We start from the raw sequence: 13,582 nt of genomic DNA, 5'->3' as shown, positions 1-13,582 counted from the left end.
CCTTAAGTACGTCTTGAGTGAAGCTACGCAACTCAGCGTGTGTGCGTGTGTGTGTGTGTGTGTGTGTGTGTGTGTGTGTGTGTGGTGTGTGTGTGTGTGTGTGTGTGTGTGTGTGTGCAGATGTGTATTCCTGTGTCTTAATATGTGTGGGTGTGTATATATGGGATTCTGTGCTTTTGAGTCACGCTGTCGTTTAGAGAGCTGACAGGCTAACGTCTGAGGTGTATGCGGCGGGGCAGGGGAGGCTGGTTGGTGACGCGAACCCAGGAGCAGGAGGACGGACGAGCTCAGCCTGTCTCCATCCATCAGCTCTGGAGTCTGCTCAGCAAAGTGGCACCTCCGCTGATGTACGAGAGGGCTGCCGGATGACTAACGAGCAGACGCACACTGATGCTGACACACACACACACACACAAACACATACTCATGGAGCAACAGATACCCCGTGCATACTCATAGTCATAAAACTGGTAGGAAAGCCTTGCAGCAGTGGTTGTGTGTGTGTTATACTAATACTCAACACACACACAATCAGTAATTCTGACAACCACAAATACACACACACACACACGACCACGGCATTCTTTCTTTCTCTCTCATACACATATATAGACATGCAAGTATGAGCTCTAAAAGAAATACAATCTCTGAAACCCTTCCACACACACACACACACACACACACACACACACACACACACACAGACCTACAACCGACACACTTCCTGTGTGACCTGCTCGGATGTCACAGTATATTTGTCACTGCGGTGCCTTCTGATCTCGCACCTTCTCACCAGTGAGCTCTGACTGGAGTTCAGTAGGCGAACGGTTCTCTGATGAAACCACAAGCTGATCCGATCGTTCATCAAAATCTCTGCACTCTGACGCAGGCTAATTAGGCTCATTTCTTTTTAAACACATTTGAAAGTGTACTTAACGGAGAAATATTGAGGAGAATATGTGGTGGGTGTAATGGAACCGGATGCTCTTTGCATACTAAGCATTCCTGGTGCACTGGATAGACCCTGAAGGTTAATACTGCAGACGAATACAGTGCGTTTTGTTCAACTTCAGGATGAAAAAAGGGATTTTCTGACAATCCACAGTGTGATAGGAGGAGTGATGCACTGATACGTGCATTCATCATCAGTTTGAGTGATAGATTATTCTCACTCCACCCAAAATTTTCTCTTAGCTAACTGCTGATGTGTAGAGCTTCAGACATAATAGGGAAGAAATCTGGGGATTTACTGTAGAAATGCAATTCGAAGGGTCATTTAATGCAACTTAAAAAGACTTTCAAAACCATAGACCGTATATAAGACGTGGATGTTGTCACTATGACGTCACCCATTGGTTTGTGGACTGCCGTTTCGAAGCCTCAAGTTTGGCATTTTGGCCGTCAATGTTGAGATCTGTTGAGGAAATATCAGGCACCGCCCACCAGCCGGAGCACAGCCAATAGGAACGCTCAATAGAAACACTCTCTCTGAAATGACCTGTGATTGGTCAGTCTCCCAACACGGGCTAATTTTCCTAAAGCCTGAAAACAGAGCCATGAGGAGGTGCAGAAGTCTAGTTTTCTCTCAGAACACTTGAATTACAATATGCTGAAAGGTTATTATGGAATTTTTGCCCCAAAACTTTCTTCCTATTGCAGATTCAATGGGACCATAATTCCTACAGGTTTGGGTTTTCCCCAATCACTACACCACTATGGTTTTCACAGCTGCTTTGGGCTCTAACTCCTAAATATGCACTTTGACTTTATTTCTGAGGAAGAGAAAAATGTTTAATATGCAAACATGCTGGTGTTGACATCTTCACCACGTGAACTTGCATATCTTATACGTCGGTCATTGCATGTTTGCATATCTTTGAAATATCTGTGAAATACTTCTGTCTGGATATGATGACTATAAAAGCCTTGTTCTTCATTTCAAATCAGGACAGACAGGCAGATGTTGCCTTTCATCCAGAACACAAACTTTAAGATTTAAGATTCTGCCTCTGTTTTGCTGCACAGAAAATGTTGAATCTCCCTGTTCTCATCTTCACCTCCCCTTTCATCCTCTCTTACTCTCTTTTTTCCCCTCCTTCTGTTTTGCCCTGGAGGACATCGTGCCAACTTGTGACCTGGACACACAAATCCACACCGTGTCTGTGCTGTGTTACGCTCTCCAGATAAAACACACATTACCTTTAATAGGGTACCCACTCTGTACCTATCCAGGCAAACACCGGAAACATATCATGACAGTATTTATACACACATACACACACACGCATCCCTCTTTCTATTCATCCTATCTAATGGGTCCTTAGCATTTTCCATTGGGGGCTAGCCAACATCCTCCTGCCTACCTGGGAAGTAACTCTGAACCTAAACACAGAGACTCTTTTATGTGCTCAGGTGTCTCAAATGTCACCATGTTCTCAGGAAACAAAGTGCAGTCTCTTCAGAATGTCTTTGATGTTCTGCACATCTGAGTGCGTTTGACTTTTTTTTGGGGGGGGCGATCAATGCACCTGCAGTTTGAATAATCTCTCAGTGCAACAGCCTTCTCTAGCGTTTCAGATTTAATAACTGACTCACATTTCCACTTTCATTACTGGCATGTTTTTAAAGAGGAAAAGTACTGCGCTGGGTGCAAACAATGTATTACATATACTCTCAGTAACTGAAAATGTTTTAACTGGACTACTGTGTACCTTTTCCATCACACACCATGAAGGAAAAAGAGCTTCAAAAACCCAATTGGTGTGATCAAAGTTGTCAGATACACTCATGAACTACTTATTGTCCAGTGTTAATAAGTTATATAAGTTAATACTTCTTTAAAAAAGTAATAATACTACTTTACTTATTACTTTGTATCAAATGTAATTAGTTAGGTTACTCGCTATATTGCTATATTACAACAGACGGTAATGTTCTTTGCATCTTTAACTGACAAATTCAAAATAAAGACAATACTTCCAGCGGTTGAAAGTATGCCCCTCTTTCTCCCTCAGGGGACGGTCACACATGTGTGAATGCTCATCGCCTGCCACAGCAATATTCCCCTGAAAGTTCACCAAAGTTCAATGATTCCTGAATGTAGGCTGAGCAGTGGCTAAGGTTAGCAAGCTAGCTAAAAAGACACACCATGAATAAGACTACATTGGAGTTGTCCATCCCCTGATTCAAGCTCCTTGCCTCTGTCCTCAGAGGTTTGCGGTGCTACAACACTGTCAGGCTATTTCCACCTTTGCTACCGAGACAGAACAGTTATTATTCACACACAACCACAAGAGGCCACTTCAGGAAAACTTGTTTAAAAGCATTTGATAAGGACAGTGTGTCCTGTAATACCACATCCTCATCAGTGTGAATGCTGTTCAAACAGAAATAAAGTCGTTCCCTTAAGAGCCGACCGAAGCTGAGAGTTAATGCATCACAGACGCTGAACAAATCTGTGTAGTTTAAGGTTAATCATTAGAACAAAGTGTGAATCCGTCCCGTGACAAATCGTCAGGCTGGGTTGACGCGCTACCTGTCGATGGACCAGAACTGCCCTGGAATCAATGACTGACGCACTCGAACCGTGTGACTGAATCAATCTCTAGCTCGCACATTTCTGTAACTCATTCCCCGGCACAACAGCAGACATGTGGATGAATAAACTCATGCTGACAAGTGTCATATATCATCTTCATACTTGCACAAAAAAGTTGAGGAAACAGATAAAAAATTGTGTGATATATTACTCTACCTAATGCAGACTGTGGCTGGAACCCATTTCAGTAAATGTGATGAGGCCGACACACGGCATCTCATTAAGAGATTGAATCTTAGCAGTGTTTCAGTGTGGGGAGCACTATTTGGCAAGAGGCAAGTCTTTTCAAATATGCACACACATGAACACACATGCACTGTGAAGCTGACACGTTTGCACAGCACACACACAGAAGCATCTGTTTCTACATAACCGCTTACTGATTAAAGATCAAAGCGATCAAAGGAAACTTTTCCTTTTATAAACCATGTACTTTCTTTTGTTTGTGTGTTTGTTCATCTCCTACCACGTGTTAATGTGTGCGCGGCCACGTGATATGAGTGTGTGTGTATGCGTTTATATGTCTACATTTGTGAGTGCATCTATTGCACATTATAGGATATATCTTATGAATTTGTTTTGGTGTCTTTTTGCATGTTTCTGTATTTACTTCTGCCTTAATATTTCAATATGTGCAAGTGTTTAAGCAACTGTACAAGCATGTATGTATAGAGCGTCAAAGTCCCACCCTTCCGGTGGACCACCATGGGACCTTATTTCTGAAAAAATATGAGCGGTAGTCAACGGCGAGGGACACATTTTATCCCATTTGAATTGCGCTATGAATCACACATATGATGTTTCACAATTTAAAACATTATTTTGCAAGTCAAGAAAGTCTCAGTTTGTTGTAAAACGGTTTAAGTATCAGCCTGTGAAAATACGTAATTAGAAAGACTCCACGCCCAAAAGACGCATAAGTGACGTCTCTCTCGCTGAAGCTACGATGTCTGTGTGTTTCCTACTGGGATGTACTCACACCAGCAACGGGTCTGATCATTCTTTCTCTTCCCGGCTGATAAAAAGAGTCGATGGATAAAACCCATCAGGTAAGATAACGTTTAATTTCGCGTGGAATATAGCTAAGTTAGCTAGCGCTAGCTAGAATAAAGCACCTGTGATATGACAAAAAGTACCTCTGGGGTCTGTGGGGCCCCTAGTTGTAAGGATAAGGGTAAAATGTCATGTGACACACTGTAATATCAATGTAAATTAATGCAGAGCATTAAGCGTTTGCAGTGGTACGAGAAGCTAATAGCCAACCATAATGTTACATTAAAGATTATTAACCCTGTGGAGACATTTCAACTGGACGCTGCATTCACCGAATAACTTTCATCTGGATGGATGGTTCAAAACTATCCACATTAAAAACAATTGCATAACAGATATGACTCACTACATCCCAATTAAATCTAAACTTCAAAGTTTCACGACTACAGCCGTATGGGAAAATGACTTGAGACAAACTCCACAAATGAGAAAAAAATCTATGAACTCACACCAGAAATGACTGTGGCAATTAACGCAGCTTTCAATTTTGAGGTTGTAGTGGGTAAATACTGGCATCATATGAAACTAAAAACCTAAAGAATCCATTGGTACCAACCATGTCATACTAGCATGTTGGAAAGGAGGATAAGTAACGCTCCAAACTTGTGCTAGATTTTGGCGAGGAAAAACAGTCATGGCCATTTTCAGAGGGGTCCCTTGACCTCTGACCTCAAGATATGTGAATGAAAAAAGGGTTCTCTGGGTACCCACGAGTCTCCCCTTTACAGACATGCCCACTTTATGATAATCACATGCAGTTTGGGGAAAGTCATAGTCAAGTCAGCACACTGACACACTGACAGCTGTTGTTACCTGTTGGGCTGCAGTTTGCCATGTTATGATTTGAGCATATTTTTTTATGCTAAATGCAGTACCTGTGAGGGTTTCTGGACAATATGTGTCATTGTTTTGTGTTGTCAATTGATTTCCATTAATAAATATATTCATACCTTTACATAAAGCAACATATTTGCCTACTTGCAGGTTGATAAGAGTATTAAAAACTTGACAAATCTCCCTTTAAGGTACATTTAGAACAGATAAAAAACGTGCAATTAATCGCGATTAACTATTCTAATCGATTGACAGCCCTAATGTGAACATTAAACTGCACTGAAATACTGCTACGTGTACAGTAGACCCACTGACTTTCATTTGAATCCTAAAATGCATGCTTTCTGCCAATTTGCCCTCAATGTGAGATTATTTTTCCTAATCTCATTGAGGTTTCTTTATCTCTCTTAAACAGTTTATTTAAGGCTGCGGTGGTGAGCAGATGTAACAACTTAACCCCTGCGCCCTCAGTTGTCCCGCCTGAGCAAATAAAACGTCAACATCCGGCTTCGCAGCCCCTCCTCTGACAGCTCCACTTCCTCCTTCTCACAGCGCTCCTCTTCCAACAAGACTGTCGGAAACGGGAAGGGATGTGGCGTTTCATCACTCCAGCCGAGCTGGTGTACAGTATGTGTGTGAAAGAGATACATGGATTCAACCATATGAACCACCAGCCGCCTGTGTAATAATCTGTCACATGTTCATATAAATAAATGTAATAATAAAAACAAAGACACTAAACACTGATAGCTTGTCCTCTGAAATATCCTCAGCCACACAGGATATGATATGTTTTACATTTCCAGGTATTTCAAATAAATACAAAAATAATTAGTTTAAACTGCAGTGGGTAGAAATAGAGCAAATATTATTAAAAAATATATATTTTATAAAACATCACTATTTCCTGACAGTGGTGCATGAGACAGGTAACCTGAAAAAAATAATGTTCCTCTGTGTCCTCCAGTGTCCTCTGGTGCTTCTAATGGCATCTGCAAGGTTTCACAGACCGGAGGAAAACAACCAATCAGAGCTGATCTGGAGCCTGCCGTCTACAAGGCAGCTGTCAATCACTCGCAAACTCCAATCAAACGGTCAAACTATGCAGCGCTGATTAAATATGAATCAATATTCTGTTACTGTAATGCGTACTTCTCTCCTCAAATGTTTTCAGAAACATCTTGTAGTGTACTGTTTAGCTGTAACATGAGAAACTTTCTGACCTGGCAGCCATGTTGAGATCAGTTGAGGAAATAACAAGCACCGCCCACCAGCCGGAGCACAGCCAATAGGAACACTCTCTCTGAAATGACCTTTGATTGGCCAAAGTCTCCCGTCACTGGCTAGATTCTTTAAAGCCTGAAAACAGAGCCATGAGGTGGTGCAGAAGTCTAATTTTCTCTCAGACCACTTGAATTACAATATGCTGAAAGGTTATTATGGAATTTTTGCTCAATGATGCCAAAAATATTCTTCCTACTGCCACTTTAATCGAGTCACAGCACCGCCTACACGGTTTGATTGACAGGTGATCTCTTGGACGTGTAGCGCAGAAACAGCACAGCAAAAAGAGCAAAACAGAAAAGGATCATGCAGATTACCAATGATCAAGAAACTACCACAACCAAGATAACAACTGTGTGAATTAATACAGTTTAATCGAGTGTCATATTGACAAGAACCCTTGGGACACTAACAGCATCAGGCAAAAGAACAACTAGTCCTATTTGTTTAGAGAGACACAAACCAGGAACACTCAGCCCCGAATGTTAGCAATAATCTGCAAATTGGTTAATTGAAACTGCATGAAGAAACTGGATAGTTTTTTTTTTCTTTTTGAATGAGAATAAAAATCAGAAATGTTGGCCATAAAGGAACTCTTTCACACCAGAGAAACCAAGCTGTGTTCAGCTGAAGGCTGTTTTGAATTTAAGAACTGAAACATGTCGGCTTTACAAAGTGTCCCTCCAGGACTTTTCCCAGACCCGCTCTCTGTCCAAAACCAGTGATGAAAGACTCAAAAATCATGCACGGGAGGAGCAGTTGATATTACATTCACCCTTTTCAGCTGACAGCTTGTTGACCTTCTCTAAGAGCCCCAAATCTGTTGGAGCTTCCAGTGTTACGTAAAGATTAGGAAGAGATTGGCCCTACTATAGTACTGATTTATTGACTCTACATGCAGTTAGGTCTGCAATATCACATGTGCATTGTAGTATGTGTTTCAAAACACCTTCAAATACCAGCACACACGCACCTGTAGTCCGCTTTTAAAGTCATTAAATTCTAACTGTTTCAGGATCCGTTTCTGCAGTGTTTTCTGCACACTGCGTCTGGACCAACAGGTGAACACATTCAAAAGAGATCATGCACTGACAGACAGCGATGTAGCAATAAATCAATCAACAGGTGAATGAAATCAGGTCAATAATAGTCCTCTTAACCACCAACATCAAAAAAAAAAAAGTTAGGAAAAAGGAAGAGAAAGCCAGAACATATGTTTCTATGCATATCTGCACATGTTTGTGTTCATGTATGCGGTCGTGGGTGGATGGAGATGGATTTTCATATGTGAGAGAGAATGGAATAAAATCTCCACAAAAACTTGGAAACCACATTCATTTTCAACTTTTGTTGTGTGTGCACTATGACCCCAGCTGGTCATTATCATCAAGTTAACAACAGGTAATATGAATTAAAATATGTAATATTTTCAAAAATCTGTAATTTTTTCACTTTATTCCTTCTTAAAGGGACTGTTTGTAATTTTTTACACGTATAAATCTACCGGGTCGGGATCCCATGCATTATCGTCTCTGACCGGGTGCCGGCGTCTCCCTGCTGGCACAGTCAGGAGACATTTCTCTTCCTGCTTCAGCCCTGGCACCGACCTGCTTTTCCTGCTTCAGCCCCGGAAGCTGAAGCAGGAAAAGCCAACACTAGGATCAGCAGTGATTCATGGAGAGACCTTCGTCTGGTCAGCTAACATTACTGCCAAGCATGTGAAATATAGAGTGATATTGTGGTTTTAGCTGACGTGTGTAGCCTCACTGTTTTGAACAATGCTCGTTCATGTCTATGCAGAGCGAGCAGAAGCGCGAGCCCAACGCTGACTTTCGTTGACTTAACAGCCACAGGTGTCGCTGTTAACAAGCAATTCTGAAAGTTACAAATAGTCCCTTTAAGAGGAAGAATACAATATGTATACTGTATAAAATAAGTCTTTACAAAGATAAATCTAATCTTACAGTAGAATAAAATCTCCCAAAAATCTTGGAAACCACATTCACATACAACTTGTGTTGTGTGTGTGCACCATGACCCCAGGTGGTCATTATCATCAGGTGAATAACAGGTAATATGAATTAAAATATGTTGTATTTTAAAAAATCAGTGTAATTTTTTCACTTTATTCCTGCTAAAATAAAAATGTTGATTATTTTTAATACTTGATTTACTTTGAAATCAGCCTTCAAATGTGGGGAAACTGTTATTCAATTGAAAAGAATGAACAAAAAAAAGGACTTTAAATGCAGCTCTACAATGATTAAAAGTACAAGTACTCACACAAATGCATGGTAGACAAAAGCCCATTCCCTCGGTCTCTCCAGCACGTTGTAGAGGTAGTTCTGGAGCCGCCGGTAGCGCGCGTTCCTGCGGCCGCTCTGCGCGCTGTAGATCAGCGGCTTGCCCAGCAGGCTGAGCCGGGCTCCCTGCTTCCTCTCCGCTCCCACCGCACCTCCTCCTCCACCTGCCGTAGCGGGAGACAAGAGACCGTCACCGACTCGCACCGCGTTATTCATCGTCCTCCGCCCAGACTCCACATCCTTCAGAGCGTAGTCCTGCTGCCGGCGTCCCGTGGAGGTCTTCAGCCAGAGCCCGGTGCCGGTGCCGCTGCTCTCGTCGCCGGTGTGACTTCTCGGCATGGCATCACCACACCGGCAGACATTCACATGTAGCCAAGTGCTCAGAGGGTGTTTGGCTACTCTGACTTTCACTAAACACTTAATAAAACAAAGTAAAGTTAAATATCTAAGCTGCTCTCATCCTGTCATCCTGTGTCACTGTCCGGTTTGGACACTTTCGCCATCTGCGCAAGGCTGGAGGAGAGTGGGGTTATGAAGGAGTGGATCCATGGAGACATTTGGCTGGGGTTGGGGGAGGATCTCTCCATCCCTCCCACCACACTCCTTCTCCTCCAACTCACTCTCACTCACTTCTTTCTGTCAAAAGTGTGTGGAGTCTGCCGGTGCTGCTCCAAAACCATGCTTCACTTTTACGCATGGAAGGGCGCAGCACAGCCAGCACCACCAGAACCACCAGAACCAGTGGAGCTGATCTGGACATCCAAAGTTGCTGCTTTATCTGTGATTTTCTATTTGAATAATACATGTTTATTGGAGAAACGTCAAAACACACCAGTGCACCGATGACGCAGGTTTTACGCAGGCGAGGAAATTGCCTGAAACAACCAGAGGGATCATTTTTGATTCGTTTATTTCATAAAATATAACCCTGCATTCACCTGCCACTAAGATAAGATAAGATAAGCAAAATCAGCAAACAGAGTGAAACACAGGAGAGGTAAAGGTATACAAAAATGATAAAAAACAAAAAACAAAACAATAATAGAGATATAAAAGACACAGAGTGAATGGGTGAACATAGTGTGGGCGTTCCGTCAATAAATAAATGTGCAGTCTATAAAGTGGGATATAGGATGTATAGTTTAAAGTAAGTGTAAAGTGCATATTAATGCATGTTTAAAGGTAGATAGTGCATGTTTAAAGGCAGATAGTGCATGTTTAAAGGCAGATAGTGCATGTTTAAAGGTAGATAGTGCATGTTTAAAGGTAGATAGTGCATGTTTAAAGGCAGATAGTGCATGTTTAAAGGTAGATAGTGCATGTTTAAAGGTAGATAGTGCATGTTTAAAGGCAGATAGTGCATGTTTAAAGGCAGATAGTGCATGTTTAAAGGTAGATAGTGCATGTTTAAAGGCAGATAGTGCATGTTTAAAGGTAGATAGTGCATGTTTAAAGGTAGATAGTGCATGTTTAAAGGTAGATAGTGCATGTTTAAAGGCAGATAGTGCATGTTTAAAGGTAGATAGTGCATGTTTAAAGGCAGATAGTGCATGTTTAAAGGCAGATAGTGCATGTTTAAAGGTAGATAGTGCATGTTTAAAGGCAGATAGTGCATGTTTAAAGGTAGCTAGTGCATGTTTAAAGGTAGCTAGTGCATGTTTAAAGGCAGATAGTGCATGTTTAAAGGTAGATAGTGCATGTTTAAAGGCAGATAGTGCATGTTTAAAGGCAGATAGTGCATGTTTAAAGGTAGATAGTGCATGTTTAAAGGCAGATAGTGCATGTTTAAAGTTCTTAAAGTCCTAATAGAAAGTTCTCATATGGGGTCAGCCTTAACATAAGCTTTGAAACACTTTTAAACAGAAATAAGGTATTTTCTATTGCAAAGTCGAATTTTAGGATGGAACTGGACATGAAGTTACAGGAAATTGAAAGTATTTTGATCTCATTTGCATAACCAAATCACTACATTGGCTGATGATTGAACACCACCTCGAGATTAGTTCCTATTCAGATAATGAAACTTTACAATGAAGTGTAGCGACTTCAGCAGCAGCAGAGACAGTGATGGTTATTTCAGTGGCGTCCATGTTAACAGGTTAGAGTGGACACACTGCCCGCGTGAGAAGGCTCGCCTATTTTACACGCGAGCCGCTCGCGTCTCGGCTGCAACAGACAGTGAAGGTGATCTATTGACAGTATATGGACATCATATCAGCTACATAATACAGTTTACATGTCTAGACATCTGTAGAATATGTCACAGACAGTGAAAGTGATCTAGTGACTGTATATTAACTTCATACCAGCAAGACTTTACTACAGTTTCGAGGTCTATCTGTAGAATATGTTACGGAGATTAAAAAAAGTAAAGTTAAATAAACTTGTTTTTAAATCAGCGCTTCCTGCTTTCATTTCAAAATAAAAGCCCTCAGGCGTTTTTTCTATAGACAGAATCCCTTCATTTGTTAACACAAGGCTTTTATTCTGAAATATGAGCAGTCAGTGCTGTGGAACACGCAGTCACTTTGAGAGCTCAAAGAATTGATAAAGTTTGGGGTTTAAATCAACACTTCCTGCTTTCATTTCGAAATAAAAGCCCTAAAGCGGGTTTTCTTTGCACAGAATTCCTTCATTTGTTAACACGAGGCTTTTATTCTGAAATATGTGCCGGACAGTGATGTGGAACAAGCAGTGACTTGGAAAGCATCATAAATGAATACAGTACGGAGTTTTAATTGTGGATTATTACTATTATTTACCAATTACCACACATTTCTGAACCTTTCTCTGTCTAAAATAAATATAAATTATATTTATCATGAAGTTAAATGGCCATTAAAAGGCAAACTCTATGCAGAAATAAAGGGCTGACAGCAGCAGCAGAAACAAAGCTGACAGGCAGCTGACACGAGGCCAACTCGAGTCTAGTGTGAACACCAGACTCCTGCATCACGCAGCCATCACGCGACGCAGACGCCGCGCCACCTTCATGGGGCAGTGTGCCCAAGGCTTAACAGCTGCGCCACCGACCATGTGACACATGGAGAGAGCATGGTCCCCTTTTCTTTGCTTTTGTGGCTATGTCTTTCCAACCTGTTAGTGAATATCAAACCAAATATCCTGCTGTTCAATTTTCATGTCAATAAATATACATTCATGTCCATTCAAGTGTTTAAAAAGTGTGCATTTTGAAATTCCCCTTGATTGATTTCTTTGACCATATAGCTGAGACAAATTCAGGCGGTGATAACAATATTATTATAGACTCAGTTCAGTCTTTTTAATCAATACACTGAAGAACAGAATTATTAAAAATGGCTATTATTCACATTGTTCCTGCTTCAGCACTCAACTGAAAGTAGTCTTTTTCAGAGAAGTTTACTTTTTTATGGATTTGAACTTTCCCCACTTTGACTTCATCCACCCAAAGCTCGTGATAACGTCAGCAATATGACGCCATCATCATCATCACCATCACGTGCAGTTTCCCTTATTTTTTTATGCGAGCACATCACATAGTACTGAACATTTTTTTAACCAATACATGTCATAGTCTTTTCCCCTGTTGTGATCAAAGCCTGACCTCTAGTGGTCAAACCTCTGTATTACAGGAGTAGGTCATATTAAGAGACAACATAAAGTCCAGGAGTTTGGTTTTAGATACCTGGATTTAACATCTTATGCTGAGCTTTTACTTCCTAAATTTACCTGTAGTCCATATTGTATTAGATTTATATTATTAAACGTGTCTTTTCTATAGTATTAAGAGACAACAGCCATTATTTCCACTCATATTGTTTCCTCTGTGTTACCCGGGATGACTTCAGCTTCATTTTGAGGCTATAAAAACGTGTATTAAAAATGCATTTTTGTCACTATTCTATCAATTTGTTGATTATTTAAAAAAAAAAAAAAAAAGATCCATCTAACACAATGGCCAATTTACTGACATAATAACTAGCTTTTGAAACATGAATGTGTGGTGTGAATTTTGGGTGAGTTACTACCTTTTGCAAACATGCAATAGAGTTGTGATGTCCCATCAAACAGTTGTGACTATTGCACTTACTGTTTAGAGAATGTTAAGACTGTTTCAGAGAAATGAGCCAAAGCAATTGAGAAAAACTGTAATAAAAACAATAATAAGAGCTACAAGCCTAGTTTAGAACATATTTGGCGTTATGAAATAAATTGACATTTGTGTACCATCTTCATCTGCTTGTAGCCTATTGCATGGCAATCTTATATTAATAAAACATGTACACATAGACCTCCAGAAATTGTCAGCAAAGTTTGAAAGACGACACAAAAGTGACTAACAATGCTCACACAAGAGGAGAATCAGGTGGTAAAGAAGACTACAAATATCAGCCAACCTCTTCATGTCCTGTCTCCTGAGTTCTCATTGATGCCTTCAGGCCGCCGTTATCAGGCACCTGTGAGGAGAACTAACCGTTACTCCAACTCTTTTATTCCTTCTGCTATCAGGTTATTAAACTCAGACAGA

At 40.8% G+C, this 13,582-nt stretch overlaps 1 protein-coding gene across 7 annotated transcripts in view; it reads right to left on the bottom strand.

Annotated features, from left to right (window-relative positions):
* Window positions 1-9,805, bottom strand: part of kcnq5a (potassium voltage-gated channel, KQT-like subfamily, member 5a) — a 104,396-nt gene extending 94,591 nt beyond the window's left edge. For 2 of the 7 annotated variants that reach the window (XM_074647138.1, XM_074647139.1), the window contains exon 1: window positions 9,053-9,805. In XM_074647138.1, coding sequence (XP_074503239.1) covers window positions 9,053-9,411 — 359 coding nt within the window. In that variant the 5' untranslated portion in view covers window positions 9,412-9,805. The remainder of the gene's footprint in view (window positions 1-9,052) is intronic. The other 5 variants (XM_074647141.1, XM_074647140.1, XM_074647142.1 and 2 more) reach the window with 4 other exon arrangements.
* Window positions 9,806-13,582: the final 3,777 nt, after the last annotated feature.

Source organism: Sebastes fasciatus, chromosome 9 (genome assembly GCF_043250625.1).
Source record: "Sebastes fasciatus isolate fSebFas1 chromosome 9, fSebFas1.pri, whole genome shotgun sequence".
Classification (NCBI taxonomy): domain Eukaryota; kingdom Metazoa; phylum Chordata; class Actinopteri; order Perciformes; family Sebastidae; genus Sebastes; species Sebastes fasciatus.
This window is presented reverse-complemented; position numbering and strand designations above follow the sequence as displayed.